Source organism: Cherax quadricarinatus, chromosome 42 (assembly GCF_038502225.1).
Source record: "Cherax quadricarinatus isolate ZL_2023a chromosome 42, ASM3850222v1, whole genome shotgun sequence".
Classification (NCBI taxonomy): Eukaryota; Metazoa; Arthropoda; class Malacostraca; order Decapoda; family Parastacidae; genus Cherax; species Cherax quadricarinatus.
This window is the reverse complement of record NC_091333.1, coordinates 18,143,467-18,166,934: the sequence shown is the minus strand read 5'-3', so window position 1 is coordinate 18,166,934 and position 23,468 is coordinate 18,143,467. Positions and strand designations below refer to the sequence as shown.

Here is a 23,468-nt window from a genome sequence, read left to right as displayed (position 1 = left end):
ATGTAACTGCATCTGTGTATACCTGAATAAACTTGCTATCTTAATGTATGTTAGTGTAAACTTATCTAGTATTTGTATGCATTTATAAGTGGAAAAAAGAGGTGTTCCACTTTACGGCGATTTCCGCTTTACAGCAGTAGCCTGGAACCTAACCTGCCGTATAAGTGGGGCCCTACTGTACATCAGACACATTGGCTCATAAGATGTATATATATATATATATATATGACCGAAACAGTCAAAGGGTTTTGGACGTACTAGTACGACTTACGCACCAGGGCTTTTGACGTACTAGTACGCCTAAATTCTAGCGCCCTCAGATCTTGTGAGAGAAAGCTGGTAGGCCTACATATGAAAGAATGGGTCTATGTGGTCAGTGTGCGCAGTATAAAAAAAATCCTGCAGCACACAGTGCGTAATGAGAAAAAAAATTTGACTGTTTTTGGATTACAACAGCGAATTTGCACTGTATTTTCGCATGGTATTTATTGTTGTATTCTAGTTTTCCTGGTCTCATTTTATAGAATGGAAGACATTTTACAGAAATTGAGATGACTTTGACTGGTTTTACAATGAAAAGTACCTTGAAATTGAGCTCAAAGTAGCAGAAATGTTCGATTTTTACCAAAGTTCTAAAGTAAACAAATCATGCTAAGCGTCCAATACACGTCAACTGGTGAGTCTAATATTTTTTCACAAGTGCGCTGATATTATTTATACCATCTCTACACCATTTCTACACTAATGCAGTAGTCTGCATAACAGTAAATCTGCTTTTGCAAGAATAAAAATTCAAAGTGGAAAGCAAAAGAATGTAAGAGGGGCATGGGGACGTGATTAATGAACAGAGGAAATGTTATTTTAGTGCCAGGAATGTCTTTCTTGTTTATTCTGGACCCTATTTGGAAATTGGCATTTTTTGAAATTTGTGTGAAATTGGCAAAATTGCTAAATTCTGACCTGTATTGGATAGTTGAAATCGGTAAGTGGGTGGTTTCTTGTACTCATTCGATAGGAAAAATGCAGTTCTAGCAAAATAGTTATGATTTTTGTCAACTAGTACACTGGAATTGGCCGAAAATAAGGCTCAAAGTAAGCAAAATCACCGATGCTTAAACATTGTTGAGACCGCTAACTTCGCGAGAGCATAATTCTGTACGTTTTCCATCAAATTTCATACTTTTGGTGACATTATGATTGGGAAATGATTCTCTATCTTTTCATAAGAATTTTTTTTTTTTTTTTTTTTTTTTGTTTTTTTTTTTTTTTTTTTTTTGAAATTTGGGCGACCCTGAAATCCAATTAATCTGTTACAGACACCCAAAAGTATTAAACAAAATAATTTTTTTTACATGAAATATACATTTCCCTCACACAAAACAATGATACATGAAGATTAAAACAATAACAACATCACACTTACCTTTATTGAAGACTTGATGTATGGAAGACGGGAGGAGGGGAGAGGATGCAGAAGTTTACAGTTGTTTAGAAAGGAAATCCCACTCCATAAAGACTTCAGGTACCAAGTCCTTATCCTGGGTTACTTCCCTCCTTTGCATTTTATTGCCACTATGACCAGCTTGAGAGCCACTGGGCCCTGTCGCTCAAAAAAGTTTTCCAGAGAGGTCTGTTTCTGGCGTATGTTAGGAATTGTGTTGGGAGACACAAGATGGTCCTTCAATATGACACTAATATCAGCTCTACGGCTTACTTGTCTAACACAATTCATCTAATATGACATAATAAATGATATTAACCCTTTGAGGGTTTTCGTCGTACTAGTACGTTTTACGCGTAGGGGTTTTTGACGTACTAGTACGCATAAATTCTAGCGGCCTCAAATCTAGTGGGAGAAAGCTGGTAGGCCTTCATATGAAAGAATGGGTCTATGTGGTCAGTGTGCACAGTCTAAAAAAAATCCTGCAGCACACAGTGCATAATGAGAAAAAAAAAACTTTGACCATTTTTTTGGAATAAATCCGCGACTTTGCAGTGTATTTTCGTATGGTATTTATTGTTGTATTCTAGTTTTCTTGGTCTCATTTTATAGAATGGAAGACATATTACAGAAATTGAGATGATTTTGGTTGGTTTTACAAAGAAAGGTGCCTTGAAATTGAGCTCAAAGTAGCAGAAATGTTCGATTTTTACCAAACTTCAAAAGTAAACAAATCGTGCCAAGCGTGCAATACACGTCAACTGGTGAGTCTAATATTCTTTCACAAGTGCACCAATAATATTTATACCATTTTTTACACTAATGCAGTAGTCTGCATAACAGTAAATCTTATATTTTTTGTGAGAATAAAAATTCAAAATGGAAAGCAAAAGAATATAAGAGGGGCCTTGAGACGTGACTAATGACTAGAGGAAATGTCATTTTAGTGCCAGGAATGTCTTTCTTGTTTATTCTGGACCCTATTCGGAAATTGGCATCTTTTGAAATTTGTGTGAAATTGGCAAAATTGCTAAATTCTGACCACTGTACTGGATAGTTGAATTTCATAAATGGGTGGTTTCTTGCACCATTCGATAGAAAAAATGGAGTTCTAGCGAAATATTCATGTTTTTTGTCGACTAGTACAGCGAAATTGGCCGAAAATGGGGCTCAAAGTGGGCAAAATCGCCGATGCGTAAACATCGCCGAGACCGCTAACTTTGCGAGAGCATAATTTCGTAAGTTTTCTATCAAATTTCAAACTTTTGGTGTCTTTATGATCGGGAAAAGATTCTCTATCTTTTCATAAGAGAAAATAATTTTTTTTTTTTTTTAAATTTGGCCGACCCTGAGAACGAGTTTCGGAGAGGGCCTGTCGACCCTCAAAGGGTTAATAACATAGAAACATGACGTATACTCTAGAATGAATATAATACGTCATTAAGTATGTCACAAGTGTTCCTGTGTTTTTGTTGTTGTTGTATAAGGGCCACTGAGAGCATAAGCCATACATGGTGGTGGAGGCAGCAGCAAAGGCAGTAGAGATGGCGGTGTTGTCCGTTGCCCTACATAACTCCAACAACATTGGAGGAGTTAGGTTTGTGCTGTCCTTTTTCTATTGATTAATCGCTTTAGTATCATACATATTGCAGAATCACTGAAAAAGGCACATTCTCCCCTCTCTTTCTCTCAGCCTTTTACCAAAGGACTGGCTGGCACTAGAAGCTTTCTTTGGGTCCATGGTGGCTTATTTAGCAGTTACAAGCACTAAAACAATGGAATAATACAAAATGTATTGCATGTACGCTTAGAATCGTCCACACTGGCTTGTAAACAATGGCACACTGGAGTGGCCAGGCGGCTCAGGCCGTGCAGACGAATGTCCTTAAGTGAGTTTTTATCATTAGCTGAGCCAATATTTTGACGCAAAAACATATCAGTAACTGATTTTATTGCTATCCGACGGCATCGTTAACTGAGGGTCCGCTGTATTTTTGTTTAATAAATGTATGAAAGAGGGGAAGGTACCTAGGGATTGGCAGAGAGCATGTATAGTTCCTTTATATAAAGGGAAGGGGGACAAGAGAGATAAAAATTATAAGGGAATAAGTTTACCATGTATACCAGGTATAGTGTATGGTAGGGTTATCAGTGAAAGAATTAGAGGTAAGATAGAGACTAGGACTGCAGATGAGCAAGGAGGCTTTAGAGTGGATAGAGGATATGTAGATCAAGTGTTTACATTGAAGTATATATGTGAACAGTATTTAGATAAAGGTAGGGAAGTTTTCATTGCATTTATGGATTTAGAAAAGGCATATGATAGAGTGGACAGGAGAGCTATGTGGCAGATGTTGCAAGTGTATGGAATAGGTAGTAAGTTACTAAATGCTGTAAAAAGTTTTTATGAGGATAGTGAGGTTCAGGTTAAGGTGTGTAGGAGATTACTTTCTGGTAAAAGTAGGTCTTAGACAGGGATGTGTAATGTCACCATGGTTGTTTAATATATTTATAGATGGGGTTGTAAAAGGATAAGTGCCAGGGTGTCAGGGAGAGGGATGGAATTAAATTATTTTTGGTGATGATACTGTGCTTATGGGAGATTCTAAAGAAAAGTTGCAAAAGCTAGTGGGCAAGTTTGGGAGGGTGTGTAAAGGTAGAAAGTTGAAAGGGAACATAGATAAGAGGAAGGTGATGAGGGTATCAAACGATTTAGATAAAGAAAAATTAGATATCACATTCGAGAGAGGGAGTTTGGAAGAAGTAAATGTTTTCAGATACTTGGGAGTTGACTTGTCAGCTGATGGGTTTATGAAGGATAAGGTTAACCATAGAATTGATGAAGGAAAAAAGGTGAGTGGTGCATTGAGGTATCTGTGGAGAAAAAAAAAACATTATTCATGGAGGCAAAGAAGGGAATGTATGAAAGTATGGTGGTACCAACACTCTTATATGGGTGTGAAGCTTGGGTTGTAAATGCTGCAGCGAGGAGCTGGCTGGAGGCAGTGGAGATGTCTAAGGGCAATGTGTGGTGTAAATATTATGCAGAGAATTTGAAGTGTGGAAATTTAGGAAGAGTTGTGGAGATACTAAAAGTATTATTCAGAGGGCTGAAGAGGGGTTGTTGAGTTGGTTTGGTTATTTAGAGAGAATGGATCAAAGTAGAATGATTTGGAGAGCATATAAATCTGTCTCATAAACACGCTAGATAACAGAGATATCTTGCTACTCCAACTTACACTTTGGTCACATTTCACAGACATGCACATGCATATATATATACATACATCTAGGTTTTTCTCCTTTTTCTACATAGCTCTTGTTCTTCTTTATTTCTTCTATTGTCCATGGGGAAGTGGAAAAGAATCTTTCCTCCGTAAGCCATGCGTGTCGTATGAGGCGACTAAAATGCCGGGAGCAATGGGCTAGTAACCCCTTCTCCTGTAGACATTTACTAAAAAAGAGAAGAAGAAAAACTTTATAAAACTGGGATGCTTGAATGTGTGTGGATGTAGTGCAGATGACAAGAAACAGATGATTGCTGATGTTATGAATGAAAAGAAGTTGGATGTCCTGGCCCTAAGCGAAACAAAGCTGAAGGGGGTAGGGGAGTTTCGGTGGGGGGAAATAAATGGGATTAAATCTGGAGTATCTGAGAGAGTTAGAGCAAAGGAAGGGGTAGCAGTAATGTTAAATGATCAGTTATGGAAGGAGAAAAGAGAATATGAATGTGTAAATGCAAGAATTATGTGGATTAAAGTAAAGGTTGGATGCGAGAAGTGGGTCATAATAAGCGTGTATGCACCTGGAGAAGAGAGGAATGCAGAGGAGAGAGAGAGATTTTGGGAGATGTTAAGTGAATGTATAGGAGCCTTTGAACCAAGTGAGAGAGTAATTGTGGTAGGGGACCTGAATACTAAAGTAGGAGAAACTTTTAGAGAGGGTGTGGTAGGTAAGTTTGGGGTGCCAGGTGTAAATGATAATGGGAGCCCTTTGATTGAACTTTGTATAGAAAGGGGTTTAGTTATAGGTAATACATATTTTAAGAAAAAGAGGATAAATAAGTATACAAGATATGATGTAGGGCGAAATGACAGTAGTTTGTTGGATTATGTATTGGTAGATAAAAGACTGTTGAGTAGACTTCAGGATGTTCATGTTTATAGAGGGGCCACAGATATATCAGATCACTTTCTAGTTGTAGCTACACTGAGAGTAAAAGGTAGATGGGATACAAGGAGAATAGAAGCATCAGGGAAGAGAGAGGTGAAGGTTTATAAACTTAAAGAGGAGGCACTTAGGGAAAGATATAAACAGCTATTGGAGGATAGATGGGCTAATGAGAGCATAGGCAATGGGGTCGAAGAGGTATGGGGTAGGTTTAAAAATGTAGTGTTAGAGTGTTCAGCAGAAGTTTGTGGTTACAGGAAAGTGGGTGCGGGAGGGAAGAGGAGCGATTGGTGGAATGATGATGTAAAGAGAGTAGTAAGGGAGAAAAAGTTAGTATATGAGAAGTTTTTACAAAGTAGAAGTGATGCAAGGAGGGAAGAGTATATGGAGAAAAAGAGAGAGGTTAAGAGAGTGGTGAAGCAATGTAAAAAGAGAGCAAATGAGAGAGTGGGTGAGATGTTATCAACAAATTTTGTTGAAAATAAGAAAAAGTTTTGGAGTGAGATAAACAAGTTAAGGAAGCCTAGAGAACAAATGGATTTGTCAGTTAAAAATAGGAGAGGAGAGTTATTAAATGGAGAGTTAGAGGTATTGGGAAGATGGAGGGAATATTTTGAGGAATTGTTAAATGTTGATGAAGATAGGGAAGCTGTGATTTCGTGTATAGGGCAAGGAGGAATAACATCTTGTAGGAGTGAGAAAGAGCCAGTTGTGAGTGTGGGGGAAGTTTGTGAGGCAGTAGGTAAAATGAAAAGGGGTAAGGCAGCTGGGATTGATGGGATAAAGATAGAAATGTTAAAAGCAGGTGGGGATATAGTTTTGGAGTGGTTGGTGCAATTATTTAATAAATGTATGGAAGAGGGTAAGGTACCTAGGGATTGGCAGAGAGCATGCATAGTTCCTTTGTATAAAGGCAAAGGGGACAAAAGAGAGTGCAAAAATTATAGGGGGATAAGTCTGTTGAGTATACCTGGTAAAGTGTATGGTAGAGTTATTATTGAAAGAATTAAAAGTAAGACTGAGAATAGGATAGCAGATGAACAAGGAGGCTTTAGGAAAGGTAGGGGGTGTGTGGACCAGGTGTTTACAGTGAAACATATAAGTGAACAGTGTTTAGATAAGGCTAAAGAGGTCTTTGTGGCATTTATGGATTTGGAAAAGGCATATGACAGGGTGGATAGGGGGGCAATGTGGCAGATGTTGCAGGTGTAGGAGGTAGGTTACTGAAAGCAGTGAAGAGTTTTTACGAGGATAGTGAGGCTCAAGTTAGAGTACATAGGAAAGAGGGAAATTATTTCCCAGTAAAAGTAGGCCTTAGAAAGGGATGTGTGATGTCACCGTGGTTGTTTAATATATTTATAGATGGGGTTGTAAGAGAAGTAAATGCGAGGGCCTTGACAAGAGGCGTGGAGTTAAAAGATAAGGAATCACACATAAAGTGGGAGTTGTCACAGTTGCTCTTTGCTGATGACACTGTGCTCTTGGGAGATTCTGAAGAGAAGTTGCAGAGATTGGTGGATGAATTTGGTAGGGTGTGCAAAAGAAGAAAATTAAAAGTGAATACAGGAAAGAGTAAGGTTATGAGGATAACAAAAATATTAGGTGATGAAAGATTGGGTATCAGATTGGAGGGAGAGAGTATGGAGGAGGTGAATGTATTCAGATATTTGGGAGTGGACGTGTCAGCGGATGGGTCTATGAAGGATGAGGTGAATCATAGAATTGATGAGGGGAAAAGGGTGAGTGGTGCACTTAGGAGTCTGTGGAGACAAAGAACTTTGTCCTTGGAGGCAAAGAGGGGAATGTATGAGAGTATAGTTTTACCAACACTCTTATATGGGTGTGAAGCATGGGTGATGAATGTTGCAGCGAGGAGAAGGCTGGAGGCAGTGGAGATGTCATGTCTGAGGGCAATGTGTGGTGTGATTATAATGCAGAGAATTCGTAGTTTGGAAGTTAGGAGGAGGTGCGGGATTACCAAAACTGTTGTCCAGAGGGCTGAGGAAGGGTTGTTGAGGTGGTTCGGACATGTAGAGAGAATGGAGCGAAACAGAATGACTTCAAGAGTGTATCAGTCTGTAGTGGAAGGAAGGCGGGGTAGGGGTCGGCCTAGGAAAGGTTGGAGGGAGGGGGTAAAGGAGGTTTTGTGTGCAAGGGGCTTGGACTTCCAGCAGGCGTACGTGAGCGTGTTTGATAGGAGTGAATGGAGACGAATGGTTTTTAATACTTGTGCTGTTGGAGTGTGAGCAAAGTAACATTTATGAAGGGGTTCAGGGAAACCGGCAGGCCGGACTTGAGTCCTGGAGATGGGAAGTACAGTGCCTGCACTCTGAAGGAGGGGTGTTAATGTTGCAGTTTAAAAACTGTAGTGTAAAGCACCCTTCTGGCAAGACAGTGATGGAGTGAATGATGGTGAAAGTTTTTCTTTTTCGGGCCACCCTGCCTTGGTGGGAATCGGCCAGTGTGATAATAAAAAAAAATAATAAAAATAAATCTGTAGGGGAAGGAAGGCAGGGTAGGGGTCATTCTCGAAAAGGTTGGAAGGAGGGGCTAAAGGAGGTTTTGTGGGCGAGGGGCTTGGACTTCAAGCAAGCATGTGTGATTAGGGTAGATAGGAGCGAATGGAGACGAATGGTTTTTGAGACCTGACGAGCTGTTGGAGTGTGAGCAGGGTAATATTTTGTGAAGGGATTCAGGGAAACCAGGTAGCTGGACTTGAGTCCTGGAAATGGGAAGTACAATGCCTGCACTGTAAAGTAGAGGGTTGGGGTATTGACAGTTTGGAGGGACTTCTAAACTGTCATATCTGAGCGCCTCTGCAAAGACAGTGATTATGTATGAATGAAGTGAAAGTGTTGAATTATGATGAAAGTATTTTCTTTTTGGGGATAAGAACACCTTAACATTTAAAATATAGGCTTCAAATCAGTTTGATTTAAAGAATGAAGAACCACTCCTTGTTAACAAACAAAAATAAAAAAAACTAGAGGATTAACCAGTTTCTAGTGTGTCTTGCTGTGAAGCAAATTTTAATTTGACTGAACAGGAAAGGGACTTCAGTCTTACATATCAAGCAGACCCCTCCTCATACTGAAGAAGAATTTAACCCTTTGACTGTTTTGGCCATATATATACGTCTTACGAGCCAGTGTTTCGGACGTATATATATATATACAGTGGACCCCCGCTTAACGATCACCTCCAAATGCGACCAATTATGTAAGTGTATTTATGTAAGTGCGGTTGTACGTGTATATTTGGGGGTCTGAAATGGACTAATCTACTTCACAATATTCCTTAGGGGAAAAAATTCGGTCAGTACTGGCACCTGAACATACTACTGGAATGAAAAAAGTTCGTTAACCGGGGGTCCACTGTATATATATATATATATATATATATATATATATATATATATATATATATATATATATACACACACACACACACACACACACACACACACACACACACACACACACACACACACACACACACACACACACACACACACACACACTCACACACACTCACACTCACACTCACACTCACACTCACACTCACACACACTCACACACACACTCACACACACACACACACACTCACACACACTCACACACACAGGCCTAGTGTCTAATCGACATGTGCCTAGGACAAAATGGTAACTAACTAACACACACACACACACACACACTTAATTCTAGCGGCTTCAAATCAAGTGGGAGTCTGTGTGGTCAGTGTGCATTGTATAAAAAAATCGTGCAGCACACAGTGCATGAGAAAAAAACAACTCTGACCATGTTTTTGGATTAAAACACCAAATTTGAGGTGTAGTTTTTGTATAGTATTTATGGTTATATTCTCATTTTCTTGGTCTCACTTGATAGAATGGAAACCATATTACAGAAATAGAGATGAAAACAACCTTGAAATTGAGCTCAAAGTAGCAGAAATGTTCGATTTTTGCCAGTGTTCAAGAGTAAACAAATCATGCCACGCGTCCAATACACATCAACTGGTGAGTCTAATATTCTTTCACAAGTGCACTGATATTATTTATACCATTTTTACAATAATGCAGTAGTCTACATAACAGTAAATCTTCAATTTTTTTGTGTGAATAAAAAATTAAAACAGAAAGCAAGAGTAATAATATAAGAGGGGCCTGGAGACATGACTAATGAACAGAGAAAATCTTATTTTAGTGCCAGAAATGTCTGCATTGTTTAATTTGGACCCTATTTTGAAATTGGCATCCTTTTTAATTTGCTTAAATTTGGTCAAATTTGCAATTTCTGACCACTTTATTGGGTATTTAAAATTGGTAAATGGGCGGTTTCTTGTACTCAATCGATAGAACAAATGGAGTTCTAAAGAAATAGCTATGAGTTTGGTCGACTGGAACAATAGAATTGGCCGAAAATAGGGCTCAAAGTCGGCGAAATCGCCAATGCATATATATCGCTGAGATCGTTAACTTCATGAGAGCATAATTCCGTAAGTTTTCCATCAAATTTTGTATTTTTGGTGTCATTAGCATCGGGAAAAGATTCTCTATCATTTCATTTTTTTTTTTTTTTTTCAAATATTTTGCGACACAGAGACACTAGGATTGGGGGTTGCAACAGTCAAAGGGTTAATGATAATGTGCTTCATTACCTGAGTTAAGCCCCTCAGATGATGTGCCTTGATGGTAAGGGGCTCTTATGATCCAAGGAAGTAAATCTATCTTTCTCTTCCGTGGATTAATCCTAATTGCTTCTCATTCCCTCTGTTCGGTATGACCCTTATGATTTAGTGCCTCCCCTAATTATAATAATAGCAATAGTAACCTGAATTAAATACATTTATTTTACTTAACAATTTTAAATGCTAGTATTAGAACCATGTTTATTTTTAAGTGAAATAATAGTTGTTGTAGGTGATGTAAGAAATAATTAGGCCTGTTTACAATGCCATGTCTTGGAAAATGAAAGAGAAATGAAAAAAGTCAAAGAAATATTGTTGGGTAAGTACCAATGTATAGTAAATATTAACTTTTTTTTTTTTTTAACACTGGCCATCACCCACCAAGGCAGGGTGACCCAAAAAAGGAACACTTTCACCGTCATTCACTCCATCACTGTTTTGTCAAAAGCACAAGAGTACCACAGTTCAGATGCTTCTCCAAACTGCAAATATCCCCTCACCTTTATAATAATGAATTTATTTTGATTTGCAATTGTTTATTACTTGTTGTATGTTCCTGCAATGATATCTATATTCCAGCCAGTAATTTTTGTTGACTGTATATTAACAACCCACCTCCCCCCTCTTTCCCTTCCAAAGGGAAGTTCCTTGATGCTAGTGAGAGGCTCTTGTTCTAAGGATTTGTACTTGTGCTCCCCTTCCTTGGATCGAACCTGAATGTCTCCTAGTCCCCCAGGCACTGCATGACCCCTAAGGACTTCGTACTCAACCAGGAATGTAATAATTACATATATTAACATTATGACATAATATACATGTGCCAGGCTTTAATTTTGCTAAAAACATTAATTCAAAAGTTGTACAATAGCTCTTTCAAAAGCTCCAAAAGTTTAAATGCAGTTTTAAGATTTTTTTTTTCTCTCTAGCACACTTGTGGCTGAGGATGTCTCCTGTATCTCTCCTCAGATGATTTTTTTTTTCAACTTTATACAGACTACTGACTGTACTAGAATATGGATCCATGTATATTAGGAATAAATTATAAATTAATCCCAGTCATAAATTAACTTTTTTATTGTCTGATAAAAGTAGATGACTGATGGTGAATGTTTCCTTCTTTAAGTTTCCATACCGAGGTAGACTAAATATTTATCTTTTCAGATGGAAACGAAAGTGAAGGTCTACTACAGGATGAGATCAATTTTGGAGATGTATTTGGCAATTCAAATTCATATGAACAAGGCTCCTTTGAATCAGATATTCTTGAAAATATGAGGTAAATTTTATTATTGTTTTAATTTTATTATACTTAAAGCTGCCTCTATCATGAATGATACTTTTGGCAAGGCTTATTTCTATCTGCTGATTTGTTAATATGTAGTCAGCCCTCGTATTAACCCTTTCAGGGTCCGTGCCATAGATCTACGGCTTTACGTTCAGGGTCCAAACCGTAAATCTACGCCATGAGATCAGCTCACTTTGATAAGCTATGAGCAGTAAATTTGGGCCTAGATATGAGAGATTATATCTATGTGGTATGTGTGCACCACATAAAACAAATCCTGCAGCACACAGTGCATAATGAGAGAAAAAAAACTGAGACCGTAATTTTCGGTTAAAACAGTGACTTTGCAGTGTTTTTTCATATGTTTTTTATAGTTGTATTTGCAATTTCTTGGTCTCATTTGATAGAATGGAAGATATATTATGGAAATAGAGATGATTTTGATTGGTTTTAGTACTGGAAATGGCTTGAAACTGAGCTCAAAGTAGCAGAAATGTTAAATTTTTGCCGATGCTCAAGAGTAAACAAATGACCTCACAAGTCTAATACATGACAACGGGTGGGTCTGATATGCATTCACAAATGTGGTGATATTATTTATACAATTATTACAGTATTGCATAAGAGTAAATCTTCTATTTTTTGGTTTGAATAAAAATTCATTATGTGAATAAAAAATCAAAATGGAATTCATTTGTAAAGCCTGAAAACGTAACTAATGAACAGAGGAAATGTTAGTTTAGTGCCAGGAATGCCTGTATTGTTTATTTTGGACCCTATTTTGAAATAGGAATATTTTGAACTTTGCATTAAATTGGCCAAATTACCAATTTCCAGTCACTTCATTTTGTTGTTGAAATAGTTGACTTGGCGATTTCTTGTGTGCAATCGATAGAATAGAAGTAATACTAGTGAAATAGCTAAGAATTTGGTTGACTGGAATACTGTAATTGCCCTAAAATGGGAGTCAATGTCGGCAAAACCGCCAATGCATAAATATCGCTGACACATCAAAATTCGCGAATGCATAATTTCGTTAATTTTCCATCACATTTCATACTTTTTGTTTTGTTACCTTCAGAAAAAGATTCTCTACCATTTCATAAGAAAAAATAACAAAATTATTTTTTGAAAATTCTTGGACCCTGGTGCACACTTTGAAATTTGGCCTCTGGACCCTGAAAGGGTTAAGCTTCTCTCTGGTGCAGTTTTTCCTAAATGTAATTGGAAAAATGCATAAAAAATTGAGTGAAGGGATGTAAAAGGAGAGCAAATGAGAGAGTAAGATACACTATCAAATTTTGCCGAGAATAAGAAAAAGTTTTGGAGTGAGATTAATAAGTTGAGAAAGCCTAGGGAATGAATGGGTACATTAGTTAAAAATATGAGAGGAGAGTTATTAGATGGAGGGAATATATTTCAGGAACTGTTAAATATTGATGAAGATAGGGAACCTGTGATTTCATGCATTGGGCATGGAGGTATAATGTCTTGTAGGAGTGAAGCAGAGCCAGTTGTGAGCATGGGGAAGGTATGTAAAGCAGTGGGTAGAATGAAAGGGGAGTAAAGCAGCTGGGATTGATGGGATAAAGACAGAAATGTTAAAAGCAGGTGGGGGAAATAGTGTGAGCAGGGTAATATTTTGTGAAGGAATTCAGAGAAACTGGTTAGCCAAACTTGAGTCCTGGAGGTGGGAAGAACAATGCTTGCGCTTTAAAGGAGGGGTTTGGGATATTGGCTGTTTGGAGTAGCATCTAAACTGTTTTATCTGGGTGCCTCTGCAAAGACAGTGATTATGTGTGAATGATGGTGAAAGTGTTGAATGTTGGCAAAAGTGTTTCTCTTTTGGGTCACCCTGCCCCAGTAGGAAATGGCTGATGTGTTAAAAAAAATATTAAGTAAGCAATAAAGGCAGACCTAAAAAATGCAGTACATACATTACTTACCTTAAAATATTATCATCCTTAGCTTACAGCGAGTTGTGAATGTATTTATTGTATAAATCTGAATAAATTAAGAATGGTTATAATTCAAAACTGCTGTATTAACAAAATGTTGTAAAGTGAAATGCTACATTAGAGAAACGCTGTAAAGCAAAGCGCTGTAAAATGGGGCCTGCCTGTATAAGGTTTGGCTAGAAAATATAGGTAGTTGAGGAGTTAGTTTGTGAGGGATGAGGAGCAGAAATCAATCAATCAATGAAGTTTATTCTCTATAAGGATTACAAAGCAGGGTTTACAGATTTTGGTTATTGTGTGGTTTACATGTAATAAAATACTAATTACAGAGGGGGCCACTAGGACACCTAGCATGGCTAGGCATTTCAGGCAAACTTGATTAATTCTTAACCCTAAATTATTACAAATTATGGAGTAAGTTGACTAAATACTAGTTCGTGAGTTTAGCAATGTGAATGCTTTTGTTTTGGCACAATACATAGTTTCTATATTGGAGTATCACAGGCAAACTTATGACTAGTTAGGAATCATTATTTTAAAATTAAGATTTGTATTTCTGTGCTTATAGTCAAATGGGTGAGTTGAGTGAGTGTAAGTGTGAACCACCAGGTGGTTTTTATGTAGTTAGTTGATGGGGTGTATCAGGGAGATAAGATGTTTTCTAGCAGTAGTTTTGAAGGTGATGAATGTGTCTGCAGTTCTAGAGTTTTCAGGTAGGGTGTTCCAGATTTTAGGGCCTTTGACGTACATTGAATTTTTGTAAAGGTTTAGTCAGACATGGGGAATGTCGTAGAGATGTTTGTGTCAGGTGTTATGCCTGTGGGTCCTGTCACAACTATCAAGAAAGCATTTTAGGTCAAGGTTAATATTGGAATTAAAGGTCCTGTAGATATAGATTGCACAGTAGTAAGTGTGGATGTTCTGAACAGGGAGTAAGTTTAGATCTATGAAGAGTGGGGGGGTGTGTTGCCAGGGATGGGATTTAGTGATTATTCTTACTATGGCTTTTTGTTGGGTTATTATTGGCTTTAGGTGTGTTGCTGCAGTTGATCCCCAAGCACAAATAGCATAGGTGAGGTATGGATAAATGAGTGAATGGTATAATGTGAGAAGGGCATTTTGCGGCACGTAGTATCGTATCTTGGAGAGGATCCCAACTGTTTTGGATACTTTTTTTGTTATGTGTTGGATATGGGTGCTGAAATTCAGGTTGTTGTCAAGGTATAGGCCTAGGAATTTGCCCTCATTATGTCTGGCAATTAGAGTGTTGTCGATCTTAATGTTAAGTTGCGCAAAACCTGCTCTGCTACCAAACATAATATGGTAGGCTTTGTCAGTGTTAAGTGTAAGTTTATTGGCTGTCATCCAAGTCGATATTTTGTGTCCAAGGACACTTCCCTGTGGAACTCCAGTATCAAGTGGACATGTTGATGATGCTGTGTCTTTAATGGTGACATACTGATACCTATTAGTAAGGTAGGATTTGAAATATGCAAGCGCATGGCTTCTTATACCATAATGGTCAAGTTTGTGGAGTAGGATGCCGTGGTCTACTGTGTCAAAAGCTTTTCTTAGGTGAATAAAAATTCCTAGCAGATATTCCTTATTTTCCAATGCTGTGTAAAGCAGATCTAGCATTTTTACAATTGGATCATTAGTGCTTTTATTTTTCCTGAATCCAAATTGGCAAGGGTTGAGTATGTTTTGTGCCGTTATGAATGAATATAGTCTCCTGTACACGAGTTTCTCGAAGATTTTGGATAGCAATGGTAAGTTTGATATTGGCCTATAGTTGTTTACATCTGTAGGGTCACCACCTCTATGTATTTGTGTAACCCTTGCTGTATTTAGTTGTTTCGGGAAGGTGCTAGTTTCTAGTGACTTGTTAAAAAGTAATGAAATAGCATGCGAAAGGACATGGGCTGCTCGCTTGTACAATAATCGTGGGACATGAGACAGGTTCCCAGAGTTATTTTTAAGTGACCTTATAATCTCGGTGACTTCGGTGGGCTCAATTGGTGCAAGATAGAAGGAATTTGGGAAATTCCCATCTAGGTAGTCCCCAGCATGGGCATTGGTATGTGGGATTTTACTGGCAAGATTAGATCCTATGGTTGAGAAGAAATCGTTTATCTTGTTAGCTGTATCAGTGGGATGCAGTGGTGTTTAGTTAGGACAATATTCTTGTTTTTTTTTCAGTTTGTGGGTGCACAGAATCTGGGAGTGTTTTCCAGGTCTTTTTTATATCTCCTCTTGTATCAGTGAATCTGCTGGAGTAGTACAGTTGTTTGGCTTTCTTTATTAATTTGGTGAGAACTGATGAATAGTGTTTAACCCCTTCAGGGTCCAAGGCCAAAATCTGAAGTGGTGCTCCAGTGTCCAAGAAATTTTGAAAAAAAAAAATTATTTTTTCTTACAGAATTAAAGAGCATATTTTTGTGAAGGTAATAAGACAAAAAAAAAAATTCTGATCAGTACTTACCAAGATACAGTGCCAAGAAGTTTGTCCAAAATGATGTGGTGGCGGTAACATCGACGAATTCCACATACGCGCATTACTTTATTTAGCGGTTTTTGTATTTTTTCTTTTCTTTTCAAATTTTTTTCTTTTCCTACTAACATTTGGGGCCTGAGAGACCAATACTGTATATAATGTATATATATAAACTCACTGTATTTAACCCCTTGACTGTAGCGGTCGTATATATATGTCATGGGAGATACCGTGTTTGACGTATCTATACGCATAAATTCTAGCGGCTTCAAATCAAGCGGGAGAGGGCTGGTAGGCCTACATGAGAGAGAATGGGTCTCAGTGGTGGGTGTGCACCCTGTGAAAAAAATCTGGGACTCAGCGGTGCATTGTGGGAACGCCATCTTGGTAGTCTATTTTCACCATGCCTCGCGGTAAGAAGTTCCTCACTCCTCGGCGGATTGGAGATCTTTTGTTCCCAAGTGATAGCTCAAACAGCAATGAAAGTGTCAGTGAAAGTGAATTCCCTGGTTTTGAAGCAGGTGTGACCGAAAAAAGTGCCCAGGATAACATAATTAGTGATGAAAATCCAGATGACCCACAACCTTCCACCTCTGGTGCTGGGCCGGCTCATTCATGTTCACCTGTACCAGGATGAAAGAGGAAACTATTTGCCCGTGTACAAGACTCAGATGTGAGCAGTGTAAGTGATAGTGATAGTGATTTCAAGGTTATTGAAAGCAGTTCTAGTTGTGACAGTGAGGGTGAATATTCCCCAGTGAAGCGGCAGTATATACGACGTCGCATGCAGTCTGGTAGTGTGCCATATGCTCTTCCAAGAGGAAGGAGTACATCTCGGAGCACATCCCGTGGCCCTACACCACGACCTCATAGTGAAGATGACGATATTGTTACGATGGGTATCAATGATGCAAGTGAGGCAGCAGGCGGTGGTGGTGATAGTGATGGTGGCACAAGTCATGTGACACCAGCAGCGGGCCACGCTACTACCCGCACTGCTGACTCTGCACAACTACAACCAGCCTCACCCGACCCCCACACTCCCACAGCAACCACAACCTGCACAACCACAACCACATTACAATATCCAGAACGCACCAGCTGACCGCATCTAGGATTGGCAGCAAGATGACGACTTTGTTCCCAATTCCCACAATTTTGATGGAGGACAAAGTGGAATACGGCCATCATGTACACTTGGGAACAATCCCACTGAACTGGAATGCTTTCAGTTGTTTTTCGATGAACCCCTGATGGACATTATTGTCAGGGAAAGCAATATATACTATGAGTACACCATGGCAAACACTATTCTGTCACCAAGATCACGCCTACACAAGTGGAAGGACACAACTGTGGCAGAGATGTATCTGTTCTTTGCCACAATAATGCTTATGCCACATGTGTATAAGCACAGTGTCAACACATACTGGGCGACAGACCGCCTGATTTCAACCCCTGCTTTCAGTGACATTATACCAGTGAATAGATTTGTGTTACTGTTACGTATGTTACACTTTTCAGACAAAACAAGGCCTGACAGAAGCGACAGGTTATATAAGATCAGACATGTGTTTATGTACCTGAAACAAAAGTGCTGTATGTATTTTTATCGCTTCAGGAAGCTTGTTATTGATGAGTCTGATTTTGTTCAAAGGAAGACTCTCATTCAAGCAGTACATACCAAGCAAGAGGAAACGCTTTGGTATAAAGTTATTTGTTCTGTGTGATTGCAAAACTGGTCTGGTTTTGGATATAATTGTGTACACTGGCGATAAAACATTGGAAGATACCAGAAAGTTACTGGGTATCTCTAGTGATGTGGCTAGAACAATGATGGAGCCATATCTTGGTAAGGGGCATATTTTATATACTGACAACTGGTACACAAGCCCTATACTCAGTGATTTCTTGTGAGTAAACATCACAGATGTGTGTGGCACAGTGCATGGAAATCGTAAACATATGCCTAGGTTCGATGCTGGCAGTCGTAGAGGTGAAGTGCAGGTGTTTGCTGCCAATGACATCATGGCATTTCGGTGGCATGACAAACGTGATGTCACACTGTTGACATCAGTTCACCTACACGAAATGGTAGACACTGGCAAGCAGAATAGAGAGACCAATGAACCCATTGTAAAACCTGCAGCTGTGATGGATTACAACCTCAATATGCGCTTAGTGGACAAATGTGACATGCAGATTGGGTTTGCTGACTGTGTTTGCAAGAGTTATAAGTGGTACATAAAACTGTTTTTCCATCTTCTTGACATTTCCATGCTGAATGCTTATAATATATATAAGTTGAAGACCAAGAACAAACCCAAATATGGTGAAATTTGTTTGTCAGTCATCAGACAAATAATATTCAAGTACCAAGGAACAACACCTGCAATAGACCAGCGCCCACGAAATTATCAAACATGTCCTCTCGTCTGAGGCCTGATGATCACTACCCCATACCACTGCCTGTTACTGCTGCCAAGAAAAATGCTCAGAAGAGGTGTTTTGTCTGTGGACATACCACAAAATGCCCACAAAAATGCAGAGACACTCATTTTATGTGTGAGGAGTGTAAAACACCATTGTGCTTATACCTATGTTTCAAAGAATTCCACAAGCTGCAGCAGTTCTAGAAAAGTGTCCAGTGATTGTACATATGTTTATATACAGTGGACCCCCGCATAACGATATTAATCCATTCCTGAGAGCTCATTGTTATGCGAAATTATCGTTATGCGAATGAATTTTCCCCATAAGAAATAATGGAAATCAAATTAATCCGTGCAAGACACCCCAAAGTATGAAAAAAAAATTTTTTACCACATGAAATATTAATTTTAATACACACAAACTGAAAAAGGCATGCACAGTTACATGACACTTACCTTTATTGAAGATCTGGTGATGATTGATGGGATGGGAGGAGGAGTCTTAGTGTTTAGAAGGGGAATCCCCTTCCATTAAGACTTGAGGTGTCAAGTCCTTTTCTGGGGTTACTTCCCTTCTTCTTTTAATGCCACTAGGACCAGCTTCAGAGTCACTGGACTTCTGTCGCACAACATATCTGTCCATAGTGGCCTGTACCTCTCGTTCCTTTATGACTTTCCTAAAGTGTTTCACAACAGTGTCAGTGTAATAGTCACCAGCACGGCTTGCAATAGCTGTGTTAGGGTGATTGTCATCAAAAAAGGTTTGCACTTTAAGCCACATTCCACACATTTCCTTAATCTTTGAAGCAGGCAACTTCTTCAATTTCTCTCTCCCCTCCTCCGAACCAGTTTCCTCAGGTCTGGCCTCTTGCTGTTGAAGTTGATCTAGCAGCTCATCAGTGGTTAGTTCTTCATTGTCCTCCTCCACTAACTCTTCCACATCCTTCCCACTAACCTCCAACCCCAAGGACTTTCCCAATGCCACAATGGATTCCTCAACTGGCATAGGATTCCCAGGGTTAGCCTCATACCCTTCAAAATCCCTTTGGTCTACACATTCTGGCCACAGTTTCTTCCAAGCAGAGTTCAAGGTCCTCTTAGTCACTCCCTCCCAAGCCTTACCTATAAGGTTTACACAATTGAGGATATTAAAGTGATCTCTCCAAAACTCTCTTAGAGTCAGTTGAGTTTCTGAGGTCACTACAAAGCACCTTTCAAACAGAGCTTTTGTGTACAGTTTTTTGAAGTTTGCAATAACCTGCTGGTCCATGGGCTGCAGGAGAGGAGTGGTATTAGGAGGCAAAAACTTCACCTTAATGAAGCTCATGTCCCCATAAAGTCGCTCTGCCACATCTGTAGGATGACCAGGGGCATTGTCTAACACCAGGAGGCACTTAAGGTCTAATTTCTTTTCAGTTAGGTAATCTTTCACATTGGGGGCAAATGCTTGGTGTAACCAGTCATAGAAAAAGTCCCTAGTGACCCATACCTTACTGTTTGCCCTCCACAGCACACACAAATTAGCCTTGAGGATATGCTTTTGCCTGAATGCTCTGGGAGTTTCTGAGTGATACACTAATAAAGGCTTCACTTTGCAATCACCACTAGCATTGGAACACATCAACAGAGTAAGCCTGTCTTTCATAGGCTTATGTCCTGGGAGTGCCTTTTCCTCCTGAGTAATGTAGGTCCTGTTTGGCATTTTCTTCCAAAACAGGCCTGTTTCATCACAATTAAACACTTGTTCAGGTTTAAGTCCTTCACTGTCTATGTACTCCTTGAATTCCTGCACATATTTTTCAGCTGCTTTGTGGTCCGAACTGGCAGCCTCACCATGCCTTATCACACTATGTATGCCACTACGCTTCTTAAATCTCTCAAACCAACCTTTGCTGGCCTTAAATTCACTCACATCATCACTAGTTGCAGGCATTTTTTTAATTAAATCCTCATGCAACTTCCTAGCCTTTTCACTTATGATCACTTGAGAGATGCTATCTCCTGCTATCTGATTTTCATTTATCCATACCAATAAGAGTCTCTCAACATCTTCCATCACTTGCGGTGTCTGTTTCGAAAACACAGTTGAACCGTTGGCAAGAACAGCTTCCTTGATTGCCGTTTTGTTGGACACAATAGTAGCGATGGTTGATTGGGGTTTACTATACAACCTGGCCAGCTCGGAGACACGCACTCCACTTTCATACTTAGCAATGATCTCTTTCTTCATCTCTATAGTAATTCTCACCCTTATTGCTGTAGGGTTGGCACTAGAAGCTTTCTTGGGGCCCATGGTCACTTATTTTGCAGATAAATTCACCAAAAACGCTGTAATAATACGAAATGTTCCGATTGCATGCTTGGATGTTACCGCGGAGGCTGGCTGGTAAACAGTGCCACCGGCGGAACATGTGAGGCTGGCTCAGGCCGCACATTAGACGCGTCTTGGACGAATAGCATTGAGCGGTTTTTTTAGCGGTATGCGAGGCAAAATCTTAGCGATAAAATGTATCGGTATGCGGATTTAACGTTATGTGATGCCAACGGTATGCGGGGGTCCACTGTATTACAGAACAAACGTAATAAACAATTTTTTACATTGTTTGTTTGTGTAAACAAACAAACAATTAACAATTATAATGATATGAGTGTTTTTGCTATAATTGTGTTACATTCAACGAGTGTATATTTGAACATTGCACAATAATTTGGTCTCACAGGCCACAAAAGTTATGTGAAAAAATAAAATAGTTAAAAAAACAAGAAACCATCAAATACAAGTAAATCAAAGTTTACCAGGTGAGCGGCAGTTGCCGCTGTTGCCGTTGACAGATCATTTTCAGCAAACTTCACGGCTCTATATCTCGGTAAGTACTGATGGGAAAATTTTTGTTTTTTTGGACTAAAACAATCAGAAAAATAATCTTAACATTTTCATAAGAAAATTTTTTTTTTTTTTTGAATATTTTACGACACCAGGAGACACTTCAGGATTGGGCCTTTCGACAGTCAAAGGGTTAAGCCCTGTCTATATTGCTTTTCATATTGGTGTTTCTTATCAATGGATTTCAGAATGCTGCTGGTTAACCATGGGCAACCGAGCCGTTTATTCGTGATCTGTTTCGTTTTTATAGGACAATGTTTGTTGTATAGTCTAAGTAATTTGTTGAGAAAAATGTCTGTCCAGTCGTCAGTACCATTGGCCTTGGAGAATTCTGTAGGCCAGTCAACAGTCTCTAGGTCTGCTGTGAACTTCCTTATTTAGGCCTCGTCATGGAGTCTAAATGAAACTTTGTTGTATTCCAGTGGTGGTTTACTAATGTTTGTTAAGAGGAAGGTAGGGTAGTGGTCTGTAGTGCTGTCTGTGATTATCCCTGATTTAACCCTTTGGGGGTCGCCAGGCCCTCTCAGAGACTTGTTCTCAGGGTCCCCAAAATTTCAAAAAAAAAAAAAATTTTTTTTCTTATGAAAAGATAGAGAATCTTTTCCCAATCATAATGACACCAAAAGTATGAAATTTGATGGAAAACTTACGGAATTATGCTCTCGTGAAGTTAGCGGTCTCGACGATGTTTACACATTGGCGATTTTGCCCACTTTGAACCCTATTTTCGGCCAATTATAGTGTACTAGTTGACAAAACTCATAACTATTTTGCTAGAACTTCATTTTTTCTATCGAATTAGTACAAGAAACCACCCATTTACCGATTTCAACTATCCAATAAAGTGGTTAGAATTTAGCAATTTTGCCAATTTCACACAAATTTCAAAAGATGCCAATTTCCGAATAAGGTCCAGAATAAACAAGAAAGACGTTCCTGGCACTAAAATAACAAGTTCTCTGTTTGTTAGTCACATCCCCAGGCCCCTCTTATATTTCTTTGGCTTTTCTCTTTGAATTTTTCTTACAAAAAATAGATTTACTGTTATGCAGACTACTCCATTAGTATAGAAATGGTATAAATAATATCAGCACACTTCTGAAAGAGTATTAAACTCACCAGTTGACATGTATTGGATGCTTGGCATGATCTGTTTACTTTTGAACTTTGGTAAAAATTTAACATTTCTGCTACTTTGAGCTCAATTTCAAGGTACTTTTCATTGTAAAACCAGTCAATATCATCTCAATTTCTGTAATATGTCTTCCATTCTATAAAATGAGACCAAGAAAACTAGATTACAACAATAAATATCATACGAAAATACAGTGCAAAGTCGCTGTTTTAATCCAAAAACACTGTCAAAGTTTTTTTCTCATTACGCACTGTGTGCTGCAGGATTTTTTTTATACTGTGCACACTGACCACATAGACCCATTCTTTCATATGTAGGCCTACCAGCTTTCTCTCACTAGATTTGAGGGCGCTAGAATTTAGGCGTACTAGTACGTCAAAAACCCTGGTGTGTAAGCCGTACTAGTACGGCCGAAACCCCCAAAGGGTTAAGGGGGGCTAGTATATTGGTCCATATGTGGTCTATTATGGCTGCACTTGTCTCAGTGAGCCTGGTTGGTTTAGTTATTGTTGGTATGAGAAGTGTGTTGTTCATATTGTTGATGAAATCAGTTACAGGCTGATCATCTAGTAGGCCAAGGTTGATATTGAAGTCTCCATCTAAGAGAAGGTGGTGCTTGTTCATTTGTCTGTTTGATATTAGTGCCTTTAATTTCTCAATGAAATTTGGGATGTTTGTGTCGGGTATCCGGTAAATGGCACCGATTGTTATAGGTGTCTTAAGGTTTTTTACAGTAAAATTAGCAAAAATGTATTCCCCATATTCATCACTAAAGCAAGTGGTGCTAATACAGGATAGTTGGTTAGAGTAATAGATTGCAATACCACCCCCAATTTGGTATGGTCTGCAGTTGTGGATTGCTGTGTATCCTGGTAGAGGGTAGAAAGGGATTATTGGTTGAAAGTTGGGTGTTATGGTATCTGAGGATAAGGAATATACAAGTGGAAAAGGGGATTAGGTGGAGTGGCTCTGGATGGAAA

The 23,468-nt window shown here is 38.9% G+C and overlaps 1 protein-coding gene across 1 annotated transcript in view; it reads left to right on the top strand.

Moving 5' to 3' along the window:
- Window positions 1–23,468, top strand: part of LOC128695714 (probable serine/threonine-protein kinase tsuA) — a 31,259-nt gene that overhangs the window by 5,267 nt on the left and 2,524 nt on the right. The window contains exon 3 of the mRNA XM_070093375.1: window positions 11,462–11,576. Coding sequence (XP_069949476.1) covers window positions 11,462–11,576 — 115 coding nt within the window. The remainder of the gene's footprint in view (window positions 1–11,461; window positions 11,577–23,468) is intronic.